The 17,044-nt window shown below is 44.2% G+C and overlaps 1 protein-coding gene across 1 annotated transcript in view; it reads right to left on the reverse strand.

Moving 5' to 3' along the window:
• LOC143766930 (uncharacterized) overlaps positions 1–17,044 on the reverse strand; it is a 168,419-nt gene that overhangs the window by 105,205 nt on the left and 46,170 nt on the right. Inside the window, exon 6 of the mRNA XM_077254937.1 lies at positions 4,889–5,046. Within this exon, the coding sequence (XP_077111052.1) occupies positions 4,889–5,046 (158 nt within the window). The remainder of the gene's footprint in view (positions 1–4,888; positions 5,047–17,044) is intronic.

Raw genomic sequence — 17,044 nt, forward strand, 5'->3', positions numbered from 1 at the left:
GGGGTTAGGGTTGTGATTAGGGTTATGGCTACAGTTGGGATTAGGGTTAGGGGTGTGTTGGGGTTAGTGTTGAAGTTAGAATTGAGGGGTTTCCACTGTTTAGGCACATCAGGGGTCTCCAAACGCAACATGGCGCCACCATTGATTCCAGCCAATCTTGCGTTCAAAAAGTCAAATGGTGCGCCCTCCCTTCCAAGCCCCGACGTGCGCCCAAACAGTGGTTTACCCCCACATATGGGATACCAGCGTACTCAGGACAAACTGTGCAACAACTATTGGGGTCCAATTTCTCCTGTTACCCTTGCAAAAATAAAAAATTACTTGCTAAAACATAATTTTGAGGAAAGAACAATTATTTTTTATTTTCACGGCTCTACGTTATAAACTTATGTGAAACACTTGGGGGTTGAAAGTGCTCACCACACTTCTAGATAAGATCCTTTTGGGGTCTAGTTTCCAAAATGGGGTCACTTGTGGGGTGTTTCTACTGTTTAGGCACATCAGGGGCTCTGCAAACGTAACATGATTCCCGCAGACTATTCCATCAAAGTCTGCATTCCAAATCGTCACTACTTCCCTTCCGAGCCCCGCCATGTGCCCAAACAGTGGTTTACCCCCACATATGGGGTATCAGCGTACTCAGGAGAAACTGGACAACAACTTTTGGGGTCAAATTTATCCTGTTACCCTTGGGAAAATTAAAAAATTCTGGGCTAAAAAAATATTTTTGAGGAAAGAAAACACATTTTTTATTTTCACGGCTCTGCGTTCTAAACTTCTGTGAAGCACTTGGGGGTTCAAAGTGCTCACCACACATCTAGATAAGTTCCCTTGGGGGTCTAGTTTCCAAAGTGGGGTCAATTGTGGGGAGTTCCTACTGTTTAGGCACATCAGGGGCTCTGCAAATGCAACGTGACGCCCGCAGAGCATTCCATTAAAGTCTGCATTTCAAAACGTCACTACTTCCCTTCCGCTCCCCGACGTGTGCCAAAACAGTGGTTTACCCCCACATATGGGGTATCAGCGTACTCAGGAGAAACTGGACAACAACATTTGGGGTCCAATTTCTCCTATTATCCTTGGGAAAATAAAAAACTCCGGGCTAAAAATCATTTTTGAGGAAAGAAAAATAATTTTTTATTTTCATGGCTCTGCGTTATAAACTTCTGTGAAGCACCTGGGGGTTTTAAGTGCTCACTATACATCTAGATTAGTTCCTTGGGGGGTCTAGTTTCCAAAATGGGGTCACTTGTAGGGGAGCTCCAATGTTTAGGCACACAGGGGCTCTCCGAACGCAACATGGTGTCCACTAACGATTGGAGCTAATTTTCCATTGAAAAAGTCAAATGGCGCGCCTTCCCTTCCAAGCCTTGCCGTGCAGCCAAACAGTGGTTTACCCCCACATATGAGGTATCGGCGTACTCAGGAGAAATTGCCCAACAAATTTTAGGATCCATTTTATCCTGTTGCCCATCTGAAAATGAAAAAATTGAGGCTAAAAAAAATTTTGTGTTAAAAAAAAGTACTTTTTCATTTTTACGGATCAATTTGTGAAGCACCTGAGGGTTTAAAGTGCTCACTATGCATCTAGATAAGTTCCTTGGGGGGTCTAGTTTCCAAAATGGGGTCACTTGTGGGGGAGCTCCAATGTTTAGGCACACAGGGGCTCTCCAAACCTGACATGGTGTCCGCTAACGATGGAGATAATTTTTCATTCAAAAAGTCAAATGGCGCTCCTTCCCTTCCGAGCCTTACCATGTGCCCAAACAGTAGTTTACCCCCACATATGAGGTATTGGCGTACTCAGGAGAAATTGTCCAACAAATTTTAGGATCCATTTTATTCTGTTGCCCATGTGAAAATGAAAAAATTGAGGCTAAAAGAAAATTTGTGTGAAAAAAAAGTACTTTTTCATTTTTACGGATTAATTTGTGAAGCACCTGGGGGTTTAAAGTGCTCACTATGCTTCTAGATAAGTTCCTTGGGGGGTCTAGTTTCCAAAATGTGGTCACTTGTGGGGGAGCTCCAATGTTTAGGCACACGGGGGCTCTCCAAACGCGACATGGTGTCCGCTAAAGATTGGAGCCAATTTTTCATTCAAAAAGTCAAATGGCGCTCCTTCCCTTCCGAGCCCTGCCGTGCGCCCAAACAGTGGTTTACCCCCACATATGAGGCATCAGCGTACTCACGACAAATTGGACAACAACATTCGTGGTCCAGTTTCTCCTTTTACCCTTGGGAAAATAAAAAAATTGTTGCGAAAAGATCATTTTTGTGACTAAAAAGTTAAATGTTAATTTTTCCCCTATTTGTTGCTTCTGCTGCTGTGAAACACCTGAAGGGTTAATAAACTTCTTGAATGTGGTTTTGAGCACCTTGAGGGGTGCAGTTTTTAGAATGGTGTCACTTTTGGGTATTTTCAGCCATATAGAACCCTCAAACTGTCTTCAAATGTGAGGTGGTCCCTAAAAAAAATGGTTTTGTAAATTTTGTTGTAAAAATGAGAAATCACTGGTCAAATTTTAACCCTTATAACTTCCTAGCAAAAAAAAATTTTATTTCCAAAATTGTGCTGATGTAAAGTAGACATGTGGGAAATGTTATTTATTAACTATTTTGTGTCACATAACTCTCTGGTTTAACAGAATAAAAATTCAAAATGTGAAAATTGCAAAATTTTCAAAATTTTCGCCAAATTTCCGTTTTTTTCACAAATAAACTCAGAAATTATCGACCTAAATTTACCACTAACATGAAGCCCAATATGTCACGAAAAAACAATCTCAGAATCGCTAGGATCCGTTGAAGCGTTCCTGAGTTATTACCTCATAAAGGGACACTGGTCAGAATTGCAAAAAATGGCAAGGTCATTAAGGCCAAAATAGGCTGGGTGATGAAGGGGTTAAATAGTTTCCTGATGAGTCGCCTTTGGTGAGGACGATGAAACCCATAGAAATGAGAGGCTTGGAGAGTGAGTGTGTATACGTCACCTCACCCAATATACTGAACTGTGGGGTACATGTTTTTTCTATTAGTCACCTACTGACTAACCTTCAGGGGGTGAATTATGGGTTTAGTTTTACATTTAGAATTAATAAAGTTTAATTTTATCCTTTTGTCAGCAAACATGAGGAATGACAAGAGACAACCCCTTTAAGAAGATTAAGTTTTGGTTAAAACTATTCCAACATTATGAACATAAAAAAGGCTTCTCCCCTATGTGACGTCTCTGATGTTTATTAACAGTTGATTTCCAAGTAAAATATTTCCCACATTAAGGAAACGAAAAAGAGTTCTCCTCTGTGTGACTGCTCTGATGTCTAACAAGAAGCTGTTTCCATTTAAAACATTTCCCACATTCTTAACAGGAAAAAAGCTTCTCCCCTGTGTGGGTTTTCTGGTGGCTAACAAGATTCCCTTTCTGGCTAAAACATTTCCCACATTCTGTACAGGAAAAAGGCTTCTGTCCTGTGTGAGTTCTCTGGTGATTAACCAACTCTGCTTTCTGGGTAAAACATTTCCCACAATCTGAACAGGAAAAAGGCTTCTCCCCTGTGTGAGTTCTCTGGTGACTAACTAGACTCCCTTTCTGGTTAAAACATTTCCCACAATCTGAACATGAAAAAGGCTTCTCCCCTGTGTGAGTTTTCTGGTGGCTAACAAGATTCCCTTTCTGGCTAAAACATTTCCCACATTCTGTACAGGAAAAAGGCTTCTGTCCTGTGTGAGTTCTCTGGTGATTAATCAACTCTGCTTTCTGGGTAAAACATTTCCCACAATCTGAACAGGAAAAAGGCTTCTCCCCTGTATGAGTTCTCTGGTGACTAACTAGATTCCCTTTATGGCTAAAACATTTCCCACATTCTGAACAGGAAAAAGGTTTCTGTCCTGTGTGATCTCTCTGGTGGCAAACTAGACTCCCTTTATGGCTAAAACATTTCCCACATTCTGAACAGGAAAAAGGCTTCTGTCCTGTGTGAATTATACGGTGATTAACCAAATCTGATTTCTTGTTAAAACATTTCCCACAATCTGAACAGCAAAAAGGCTTCTGTCCTGTGTGATTTCTCTGGTGGCAAACTAGACTCCCTTTATGGCTAAAACATTTCCCACATTCTGAACAGGAAAAAGGCTTCTCCCCTGTATGAGTTCTCTGGTGTCTAACTAGACTCCCTTTCTGGTTAAAACAATTCCCACATTCTGAACAGGAAAAAGGCTTCTCCCCTGTGTGAATTATACGGTGATTAACCAAATCTGATTTCTTGTTAAAACATTTCCCACAATCTGAACAGGAAAAAGGCTTCTGTCCTGTGTGATTTCTCTGGTGGCAAACTAGACTCCCTTTATAGCTAAAACATTTCCCACATTCTGAACAGAAAAAAGGCTTCTCCCCTGTATGAGTTTTCTGGTGACTAACTAGACTCCCTTTCTGGTTAAAACATTTCCTACAATGTGAACAGGAAAAAGGCTTCTCCCCTGTATGAATTCTACGGTGATTAACCAAATCTGCTTTCTGGCTAAAACATTTCCCACATTCTGAACAGGAAAAAGGCTTCTCCCCTGTATGAGTTTTCTGGTGACTAACTAGACTCCCTTTCTGGTTAAAACATTTCCTACAATGTGAACAGGAAAAAGGCTTCTCCCCTGTATGAGTTCTCTGGTGACTAACTAGACTCCCTTTCTGGTTAAAACATTTCCCACATTCTGAACAGGAAAAAGGCTTCTCCCCTGTGTGAATTCTACAGTGAATAACCAATTCTGATTTATTGTTAAAACATTTCCCACATTCTGAACATGAAAATGACTTCTTTGCTTTAGGAGCAGTTTGTTTTTTAATGCCTCTTTTGTGACTTTGATGAGTAGTCAGTAATGAATCAGAAGATGGGACCTGTTTCATAGGATCGGATGACAGATCTTTGCTGTGAATGGATGTCGATATATCTGGAGTAACAGCAATCACTTTAGTTGTATCTTGTAGGATCTCAAGATTATCAGATTTAAAAATTGAAGATGTCAGCTGTCCCTCTGATCGCCTGGTACAGTCATCTGCCAAGACAAAAAACATTTTTTTTAAATAAAATATCCTTGAGTTTTATATTTTTGAACATTTCTACTTAAACTGTCCATAAAAATGGCAAGCTATGTAAAAAACTTTAAAGGGAACCTGTCACCCCCAAAATGGAAGGTGAGCCAAGCCCAGTCATCAGGGGCTTATCTACAGCATTCTGTAATGCTGTAGATAAGCTCCCGATGTTACCTGAAAGATGATAAAAAGAGGTTAGATTATACTCACCCAGGGGCGGTCCCGCTGCGGTCCGGTCCGAAGGGCGTCGCTGGTCCGGTCCGGCGCCTCCTATCTTCATTCCATGACGTCCTCTTCTGGTCTTCACGGCATGGCTCCGGCGCAGGCGTACTTTGTCTGCCCTGTTTAGGGCAGAGCAAAGTACTGCAGTGCGCAGGTGCTGGGCCTCTCTGACCTTTCCCGGCGCCTGCACACTGCAGTACTTTGCTCTGCCCTTAACAGGGCAGAGAAAGTATGCCTGCGCCAGAGCCGCGGTGTGAAGACCAGAAGAGGACGTCATGGAATGAAGATAGGAGGCGCCGGACTGGACCAGAGAAGCCCACCACAGCGGGACCGCCACTGGGTGAGTATAATCTAACCCCTTTTTATTATCTTTCAGGTAACATCGGGGGCTTATCTACAGCATTACAGAATGCTGTAGATAAGCTCCTGATGACAGTGGACTTAGCTCACCTTCCATTTTGGGGGTGACAGGTTCCCTTTAATTATTCATCAAGACAATGACAGTCCACCTTGTTGGATGAGCCAGTAGTGTGTGGTGTTCAACTGTTTGTTCATTCTGCCTCCCAACTATCGAATAAAAAGAAACCAATCAATGTTATGTAGGCGAAAATAATACCTATTCTCATCTCACAAAAAGCCAAGTCCCCACTCAGGTCCATCATGTGTCAATGTAGAAACAGAGGTTCCCACACTACTAGTGGCTCAAAGGCTGTTGAAAAGTAACAGAGTTTCTATAAACCAACCCAGCAAAATCCGCTCTCACTTCTGAGTCTTGCAGTGTGCTCAAACATCATTTAGGATCTCTGTATTTAGAGAAAAACAGCAAAACATGGCAGAGATGCTTACCTGCCTAGGCCTCCAACCAAATGCACTATCAGGATGCAGTGGACCCATGTGTTCAAGATGAAAAAAACACAGGTGCAGCATAACCGATGAGGCAGCCACTCACGGCCTACCAAACTAATGGAGGGGGTGGCTGCTTGGCACATTGCTGCACAAAAAAAACTTGTATGTGGCGCTGTTCACACAATGGAGATGCACAGCATCCAGGCAGGCCTAGTAGTGACACCCTTCTATTAGATCAGGCGGGCCTGCCCAGCGCTATCCAAATGCACCCCATGTGAACAGACACCACAGTTTACAAGAGAAAAATGGGCCCAACTGCACCCCGAAAAAAAGTGCAAAAAACACATAAAAAAAAATATATTTTTATGTGAGGTATTAGTTGATATTTTGGCCAAAATAAAGAAGCTCATGACCCACGTCAAGGGTCCCCACGCTCATGAGTCCTAACTCTAAAATAGCTAAAAGCACAAAAAGAGGATTCAGAGATCCTCCAAAAATGAGAAAAACAGCAACACATGGCAGAGATGCTTACCTGCCTAGGCCTCCAAACAAATGCACTATCAGGATGCAGTGGACCCATGTGGTCAAGATGAAAAAAACACAGGTGCAGCATAACCGATGAGGCAGCCATCTTGACCACATGGGTCCACTGCATCCTGATAGTGCATTTGTTTGGAGGCCTAGGCAGGTAAGCATCTCTGCCATGTTTTGCTGTTTTTCTCATTTTTGGAGGATCTCTGAATCCTCTTTTTGTGCTTTTAGCTATTTTAGATCTCTGTATTTAGTAATATTATATAGTGAGATGAATCCACTTAATTTGCAGTGTGTGCCTCCTGGAGCACAATCTGGGCACTATGTGCTGGGTAATAAAATGGCAAATTGTAATTTTCACTCTCCAACATCCGCTTCGTGCTGATTTCCAGAAGTGGCTGTGGAGTCAAAATATTCATTCCTCCTACACACGTGGTCAAAATTGTTGGTACCCTTCGTTTAATGACAGAAAAACCCACAATGGTCACAGAAATAACTTGAATCTGACAAAATAATAACAAATCAAAAATCTATGAGAATGAACAAATGAAAGTCAGACATTGCTTTTTAACCATGCTTCCACAGAATTAAAAAAAAAAAAAACTAATGAAATAGGCCTGGACAGGTACCCTTAACTTAACTGCTTCGTGACCGCCAATGATAGATAAACATGAGCGCTAGCTATAACGATGGGATTCCGGCGCACAACCCTTACTGTGACCCCCGACCTTATCGAGACCCGATTGGTTCAGGTTCTGATGACATCAGCATCACACCAGCCAATGAGACAAATCACAATGAAAGTGTGTTGTAGCAATGAACTTTCCCGGGCGATCTGCCTCATAAAAACGCTGTTTCTCCTCAGATGTCAGTGAGAGATTAGAGGAGAAATAGTGTTATAAGTGCTGCTGGCAACAGCTGTGCCAGTCAGCCATCTTGTTAACCCCTTCATGACCCAGCCTATTTTGGCCTTAATGACCTTGCGGTTTTTTGCAATTCTGACCAGTGTCCCTTTATGAGGTAATAACTCAGGAACGCTTCAACGGATCCTAGTGATTCTGAGATTGTTTTTTCGTGACATATTGGGCTTCATGTTAGTCGTAAATTTAGGTCGATAATTTCTGAGTTTATTTGTGAAAAAAATGGAAATTTAGCGAAAATTTTGAAAATTTCGCAATTTTCACATTTTGAATTTTTATTCTGTTAAACCAGAGAGTTATGTGACACAAAATAGTTAATAAATAACATTTCCCACATGTCTACTTTACATCAGCACAATTTTGGAAACAATTTTTTTTTTTGCTAGGAAGTTATAAGGGTTAAAATTTGACCAGTGATTTCTCATTTTTACAACAAAATTTACAAAACCATTTTTTTTAGGGACCACCTCACATTTGAAGTCATTTTGAGGGTTCTATATGGCTGAAAATACCCAAAAGTGACACCATTCTAAAAACTGCACCCCTCAAGGTGCTCAAAACCACATTCAAGAAGTTTATTAACCCTTCAGGTGTTTCACAGCAGCAGAAGCAACATGGAAGGAAAAAATGAACATTTAACTTTTTAGTCACAAAAATGATCTTTTAGCATCAATTTTTTTATTTTCCCAAGGGTAAAAGGAGAAACTGGACCACGAAAGTTGTTGTCCAATTTGTTCTGAGTACGCTGATACCTCATATGTGGGTGTAAACCACTGTTTGGCCGCACGGCAGAACTCGGAAGGGAAGGAGCGCCATTTGACTTTTTGAATGAAAAATTGGCTCCAATCTTTAGCGGACACCATGTCGCGTTTGGAGAGCCCCCGTGTGCCTAAACATTGGAGCTCCCCCACAAGTGACCCCATTTTGGAAACTAGACGCCCCAAGGAACTTATCTAGATGCATAGTGAGCACTTTAAACCCCCAGGTGCTTCACAAATTGATCCGTAATAATGAAAAAGTACTTTTTTTCATAAAAAAAAATTATTTTAGCCTCAATTTTTTAATTTTCACATGGGCAACAGGATAAAATGGATCCTAAAATTTGTTGGGCAATTTCTCCTGAGTACACTGATACCTCACATGTGGGGGTAAACCACGGTTTGGCCGCACGGCAGAACTCGGAAGGGAAGGAGCGCCATTTGACTTTTTGAATGAAAAATTATCTCCATCGTTAGAGGACACCATGTCGCGTTTGGAGAGCCTGTGTGCCTAAACATTGGAGCTCCCCCACAAGTGACCCCATTTTGGAAACTAGACCCCCCAAGGAACTTATCTAGATGCATAGTGAGCACTTTAAACCAACAAGTGCTTCACAGAAGTTTATAACGCAGAGCCGTGAAAATAAAAAATAATTTTTCTTTCCTCAAAATTATTTTTAGTCCAGAATTTTTTATTTTCCCAAGGGTAACAGGAGAAATTGGACCCCAAATGTTGTTGTCCAGTTTGTCCTGAGTACGATGATACCCCATATGTGGGGGTAAACCACTGTTTGGGTGCACGGCAGGGCTTGGAAGGGAAGGCACGCCATTTGGCTTTTTGAATGGAAAATTAGCTCCAATCATTAGCGGACACCATGTCGCGTTTGGAGAGCCCCTGTGTGCCTAAACATTGGAGCTTCCCCATAAGAGACCCCATTTTGGAAACTAGACCTCCCAAGGAACTAATCTAGATGTGTGGTGAGCACTTTGAACCCCCAAGTGCTTCACAGAAGTTTATAACGCAGAGCCGTGAAAATAAAAAATAATTTTTATTTCCTCAAAATTATTTTTAGTCCAGAATTTTTTATTTTCCCAAGGGTAACAGGAGAAATTTGACCCCAAAAGTTGTTCCATTTCTCCTGAGTACGCAGATACCCCATATGTGGGGGTAAACCACTGTTTGGGCACACGTCGGGGTTCGGAAGGGAAGTAGTGACGTTTTGAAATGCAGACTTTGATGGAATGCTCTGCGGGCGTCACGTTGGGTTTGCAGAGCCCCTGATGTGCCTAAACAGTAGAAACCCCCCACAAGTGACCCCATTTTGGAAACTAGACCCCCAAGGGAACTTATCTAGATGTGTGGTGAGCACTTTGAACCCCCAAGTGCTTCACAGAAGTTTATAACGCAGAGCCGTGAAAATAAAAAATAATTTTTCTTTCCTCAAAAATAATTTTTTAGCCCGCAATTTTTTATTTTCCCAAGGGTAACAGGAGAAATTGGACCCCAAAAGTTGTTGTTCCGTTTCTCCTGAGTATGCTGGTACCCCATATGTGGGGTTAAACCACTGTTTGGGCACACGTTGGGGCCTGGAAGGGAGAGAGCACCATTTGACTTTTTCAACGCAAGATTGGCTGGAATCAATGGTGGCGCCGTGGCGCGTTTGGAGACCCCCTGATGTGCCTAAAAAGTCGAAACCCCTCAATTCTAACTCCAACACTAACCCCAACACACCACTAACCCTAATCCCAACCCTAATCACAACCCTAACCCCAACACACCCCTAACCCTAGTCTTAACCCTAATTCCAACCCTAACCCTAAGGCTATGTGCTCACATTGCGGATTTGTGTGTGGATTTTTCCGCACAGTTTTTGAAAAATCTGCAGGTAAAACGCACTGCGCTTTACCTGCGGATTTCCAGTGTTTTTTGTGTGGATTTCACTTGCGGATTCCTATTATGGAGCAGGTGTAAAACGCTGACATGCTGCGGAAAATACAATGCAGCGTTTCCGCGCTGTATTTTCCGCACCATGGGCACAGCGGATTTGATTTTCCATAGGTTTACGTGGTACTGTAAACGTGATGGAAAACTGATACGAATCCGCAGCGACCAATCCGCTGCGGATCCGCAGCCAAATCCGCACCGTGTGCACATAGCATAATTCTAACCCTAATTCCAACCCTAACCCTAATTGCAACCCTAATTCTGACCCTAATTCTAACTCTAACCCTAATTCTAACCCTAGCCCTAAGTGCAAACCTAGCCCTAAGTGCAACCCTAGCCCTAAGTGCAACCCTAGCCCTAAGTGCAACCCTAGCTCTAAGTGCAACCCTAGCCCTAAGTGCAACCCTAACCCTAAGTGCAACCTTAAGTGCAACCCTAGCCCTAAGTGCAAACCTAACCCTAAGTGCAACCCTAAGTGCAACCCTAGCCCTAAGTGCAACCCTAACCCTAAGTGCAACCCTAACCCTAAGTGCAACCCTAACCCTAAGTGCAACCCTAAGTGCAACCCTAGCCCTAAGTGCAACCTTAGCCCTAAGTGCAACCCTAAGTGCAACCCTAACCCTAAGTGCAACCCTAAGTGCAACCCTAACCCTACCCCTACCCCTAATGGAAAAACAAAAATAATTATATTTTCTGTATTTTATTATTGTCCCTACCTATGGGTGTGATAAAGGGGGGGGGTTATTTACAATTTTTTTTATTTTGATCGCTGTGAAAGAACTTATCACAGCGACCAAAATGTACAGGAACGAATCTGCCGGCTGGCAGATTCGGCGGGCGCACTGCGCATGCGCCCGCCATTTTCCAGGATGGCGGCACCCATGGAGAAGACGGCCGGACCGCGGGAGGGACATCGAAGCTAGGTAGGTATGGGGGGGTGGGATCGGAACACGGGGGGGATCGTAGGACCGGGGGAGCGGACAGGAGGACCAGGGGAGCGGACAGGAGGGAGGAGGGGAGCGGACAGGAGATCGGGGCAGAAAGGACGACTGGGGGGGCGATCGGTGGCGGTAGCAGATCGTGGTCTCCAGCCATGGCAGATGCTATTGCAACATCGGCCATGGCTGGATTGTAATATTTCACCATTTTCATAGGTGAAATATTACAAATCGCTCTGATTGGCTGTTTCACTTACAACAGCCAATCAGAGCGATCGTAGCCACGGGGGGGTGAAGCCACCCCCCCTGGGCTGAAGTACCACTCCCCCTGTCCCTGCAGATCGGGTGAAATTGGAGTTAACCCTTTCACCCGATCTGCAGGGACGCGATCATTCCATGACGCCACATAGGCGTCACAGGTCAGATTGGCACCGACTTTCATGACGCCTACTGTCATGATTCCCAATGGCAGGGAATTTGTCAACATAACACGGGCAAAAACAGGACGAGCTCTAGGGTGATGGAACCTGAGCTGACCGCGATCCTGAACCTCAACACTCAACTAACAGTAGCCGGGGGACGTTCCTGGGGGGCCCCTAGACGTCTCGCGCCAGCCGGAGATCTAGCTTCCCCTATCAGAAGAATAACAGACCTCACTTGCCTCCAGAGAAATATTCCCACAGAGATAGCAGCCTCCCACATATAATGACGGTGAAATGAGAGGAAGGCACAAACGTAGTTATGAAAACAGATTCAGCAAAATGAGGCCCGCTTAAGCTAGATAGCAGAGGATACAAAAGGTGAACTGCGCGGTCAGCTGAAAAACCCTTCAAAATACCATCCTGAAATTACTTGAACTCATGTGCCAACTCATGGTACATGAGTGGTAATTTCAGCCCACTAGAGCAACCAGCAGCAGAGAATTACATATCTGCAAGCTGGACTAAAAAACATGAAAGCAATCATGAAACAGGGAAATACAGACTTAGCTTGTCTTGAAGGTCTAGGAGCAGGTAACAGAGACACACACTGATACATTGATAGCCGGCAAGGGAATGACAGGAAAGCCAGGTTAAATAGGAAACACCCAGCCACTGATGGACAGATGGAAACCAGAAACCGCAACCCACCAAAGTCACCCAGTACCAGTTGTAACCACCAGAGGGAGCCCAAAAACAGAATCCACAACAGTACCCCCCCCTTGAGGAGGGGTCACCGAACCCTCACGAGAACCCCCAGGGCGATCAGGATGAGCTCTATGGAAGGCGCGGACCAAATCAGTCGCATGAACATCAGAGGCGACCACCCAGGAATTATCCTCCTGACCATAACCCTTCCACTTAACCAAATACTGGAGTTTACGTCTGGAAACACGAGAATCCAAGATCTTCTCAACAACATACTCCAATTCTCCCTCCACCAGCACCGGAGCAGGAGGCTCAACCGAAGGAACAACGGGCACCTCATACCTCCGCAATAACGACCGATGGAACACATTATGAATAGCAAACGATGCTGGGAGATCCAAACGAAAAGATACAGGGTTAAGAATCTCCAAGATCTTATAAGGACCGATGAACCGAGGCTTAAACTTGGGAGAAGAGACCTTCATAGGGACAAAACGAGAAGACAACCACACCAAGTCCCCAACACGAAGTCGGAGACCCACGCGGCGACGACGATTAGCAAACTGCTGAGCCTTCTCCGTAGACAACTTCAAATTGTCCACCACCTGATTCCAAATCTGATGTAACCTATCCACCACCACGTCCACTCCAGGACAATCCGAAGGCTCCACCTGACCAGAGGAAAAACGAGGATGAAACCCCGAATTACAAAAGAAAGGAGAAACCAAAGTAGCAGAACTAGCCCGATTATTAAGGGCAAATTCGGCCAGTGGCAAAAAGGCAACCCAGTCATCTTGATCAGCAGAAACAAAACACCTTAAATAAGTTTCCAAGGTCTGATTAGTTCGCTCCGTCTGGCCATTCGTCTGAGGATGGAATGCAGACGAGAAAGACAAATTAATGCCCATCTTAGCACAAAACGTCCGCCAAAATCTAGACACAAACTGGGATCCCCTGTCCGAAACGATATTCTCCGGAATCCCATGCAAACGAACCACGTTCTGAAAAAACAAAGGGACCAACTCAGAGGAGGAAGGCAACTTAGGCAAGGGTACCAAATGAACCATCTTAGAAAAGCGGTCACACACAACCCAGATAACGGACATTTTCTGTGAGACAGGGAGATCTGAAATAAAATCCATGGAAATGTGCGTCCAAGGCCTCTTCGGAATAGGCAAGGATAACAACAACCCACTGGCCCGAGAACAGCAAGGCTTAGCCCGAGCACACACTTCACAAGACTGCACGAAGGTGCGCACATCCCTTGACAAGGAAGGCCACCAAAAAGACCTGGCCACCAAGTCTCTAGTACCAAATATTCCATGATGACCAGCCAACACAGAAGAATGGACCTCGGAGATGACTCTACTGGTCCAATCATCCGGAACAAACAGTCTTTCTGGTGGACACCGATCAGGTTTATCCGCCTGAAACTCCTGCAATGCCCGTCGCAAGTCTGGGGAGACGGCGGACAATATTACCCCATCCTTAAGGATGCCAGTAGGCCCAGAGTCTCCAGGAGAGTCAGGCACAAAACTCCTGGAAAGAGCATCTGCCTTCACATTCTTTGAACCTGGCAAGTATGAAACCACAAAATTGAAACGAGAAAAAAACAACGACCAACGAGCCTGTCTAGGATTCAAACGCCTGGCAGACTCAAGGTAAATCAGATTTTTGTGATCAGTCAAGACCACCACACGATGTCTAGCACCCTCAAGCCAATGACGCCACTCCTCAAATGCCCACTTCATGGCCAAAAGCTCCCGATTACCCACATCATAATTGCGCTCGGCGGGCGAGAATTTTCTAGAAAAGAACGCACATGGCTTCATCACCGAGCCATCGGAACTTCTCTGTGACAAAACCGCCCCCGCTCCAATCTCGGAAGCATCAACCTCAACTTGAAAAGGAAGTGAAACATCTGGTTGACATAACACAGGAGCAGAAGAAAACCGGCGCTTAAGTTCCTGAAAGGCCTCCACAGCCGCAGGAGACCAATTAGCAACATCAGCACCCTTTTTAGTCAAATCAGTCAAAGGTTTAACAACACTGGAAAAATTAGAAATGAACCGACGATAAAAATTAGCAAAACCCAAGAACTTCTGAAGACTCTTAACAGATGTAGGTTGTGTCCAGTCACAAATCGCCTGAACCTTGACGGGATCCATCTCAATAGTAGAAGGAGAAAAAATGTACCCCAAAAAAGAAATCTTCTGGACTCCGAAGAGACATTTTGAGCCCTTCACAAACAGAGAATTGGCCCGCAGGACTTGAAACACCTTCCTGACCTGTAGAACATGAGACTCCCAGTCATCAGAAAACACCAAAATATCATCCAAATACACAATCATAAACTTATCCAGATATTCACGGAAAATATTGTGCATAAAGGACTGAAAGACTGAAGGAGCATTAGAAAGTCCAAAAGGCATTACCAAATACTCAAAATGGCCCTCAGGCGTATTAAATGCGGTTTTCCACTCATCACCCTGCTTTATCCGCACAAGATTATACGCACCGCGAAGATCTATCTTAGTGAACCACCTAGCCCCCTTAATGCGAGCAAACAAATCAGTCAATAATGGCAATGGATACTGATATTTGACTGTAATCTTATTCAGAAGGCGATAATCTATACAAGGCCTCAGGGAACCATCTTTTTTAGCCACGAAAAAAAAACCTGCTCCCAGAGGGGACGAAGATGGACGAATATGTCCCTTTTCCAAGGACTCCTTAATATAATTCCGCATAGCAGTATGCTCTGGCACTGACAGATTAAATAAACGACCCTTAGGGAACTTACTGCCAGGAATTAATTCTATAGCACAGTCACAATCCCTATGAGGAGGGAGCGAATTGAGCTTAGGCTCCTCAAAAACATCCCGATAGTCAGACAAAAACGCAGGGACCTCAGAAGGAGTAGATGAAGCAATTGAAATCAGAGGTGCATCATCATGAACCCCCTGACATCCCCAGCTTAACACAGACATTGTTTTCCAATCCAGGACTGGATTATGAGTTTGTAACCATGGCAGACCAAGCACTAGTACATCATGTAAATTATACAGTACAAGGAAGCGAATCACCTCCTGATGAACGGGAGTCATGCGCATGGTCACTTGTGTCCAGTACTGCGGTTTATTCATAGCCAATGGTATAGAGTCAATTCCCTTCAAAGGAATAGGAACTTCCAGAGGCTCCAGACTAAAACCGCAGTGTTTGGCAAAAGACCAATCCATAAGACTCAGGGCAGCGCCCGAGTCCACATAGGCATCGACGGAAATGGATGAAAGTGAACAAATCAGAGTTACAGACAAAATGAACTTAGACTGCAGAGTACTAACGGCAAAAGATTTATCAACCTTTTTTGTGCGTTTAGAGCATGCTGATATAACATGAGCTGAATCACCACAATAAAAACACAATCCATTTTTCCGCCTATAATTTTGCCGTTCACTTCTGGACTGAATTCTATCACATTGCATAGTCTCAGGTGCCTGTTCAGAAGACACCGCCAACTGGTGCACAGGTTTGCGCTCCCGTAAACGCCGATCAATCTGAATGGCCATAGTCATAGACTCATTCAGACCTGTAGGCGCAGGGAACCCCACCATAATATCCTTAATGGCCTCAGAAAGACCATCTCTGAAGTTTGCAGCCAGGGCGCACTCATTCCACTGAGTAAGCACTGACCATTTCCGAAATTTTTGACAATATACTTCCGCTTCATCATGCCCCTGAGAGAGGGCTAATAAAGCCTTTTCAGCCTGAATCTCCAGGTTAGGTTCCTCATAGAGCAATCCCAGTGCCAGAAAAAACGCATCCACACTGAGCAATGCAGGATCCCCTGGTGCCAATGCAAATGCCCCATTCTGAGGGTCACCCCGCAGGAGAGATATTACAATCTTGACCTGCTGAGCAGGGTCTCCAGAGGAGCGAGATTTCAAAGAAAGAAACAATTTGCAATTGTTCCTGAAATTCAGGAAGGTAGATCTATCTCCAGAAAAAAAACTCTGGAATAGGAATTCTAGGTTCAGACATAGGAGTGTGAACAACAAAATCCTGTATATTTTGAACTTTTACAGCAAGATTATTCAGGCTGGAAGCCAAACTCTGGACATCCATGTTAAACAGCTAAGGTCAGAGCCATTCAAGGGTTAAGAGGAGGTAAGAAGCAGCTAGACAGCAATTAAGGGCTAGGCAGCAAAACTCTGAGGGGAAAAAAAAAAAAAAAAAAAATTCCCTTCAACACTTCTTTTTCTCCTGCTTCAGCCCAAACAATTAACACTTTGTGGACCGGCTATACTGTCATGATTCCCAATGGCAGGGAATTTGTCAACATAACACGGGCAAAAACAGGACGAGCTCTAGGGTGATGGAACCTGAGCTGACCGCGATCCTGAACCTCAACACTCAACTAACAGTAGCCGGGGGACGTTCCTGGGGGGCCCCTAGACGTCTCGCGCCAGCCGGAGATCTAGCTTCCCCTATCAGAAGAATAACAGACCTGACTTGCCTCCAGAGAAATATTCCCACAGAGATAACAGCCTCCCACATATAATGACGGTGAAATGAGAGGAAGGCACAAACGTAGTTATGAAAACAGATTCAGCAAAATGAGGCCCGCTTCAGCTAGATAGCAGAGGATACAAAAGGTGAACTGCGCGGTCAGCT

This window comes from Ranitomeya variabilis, chromosome 4 (assembly GCF_051348905.1).
Source record: "Ranitomeya variabilis isolate aRanVar5 chromosome 4, aRanVar5.hap1, whole genome shotgun sequence".
NCBI classification, from domain to species: Eukaryota; Metazoa; Chordata; class Amphibia; order Anura; family Dendrobatidae; genus Ranitomeya; species Ranitomeya variabilis.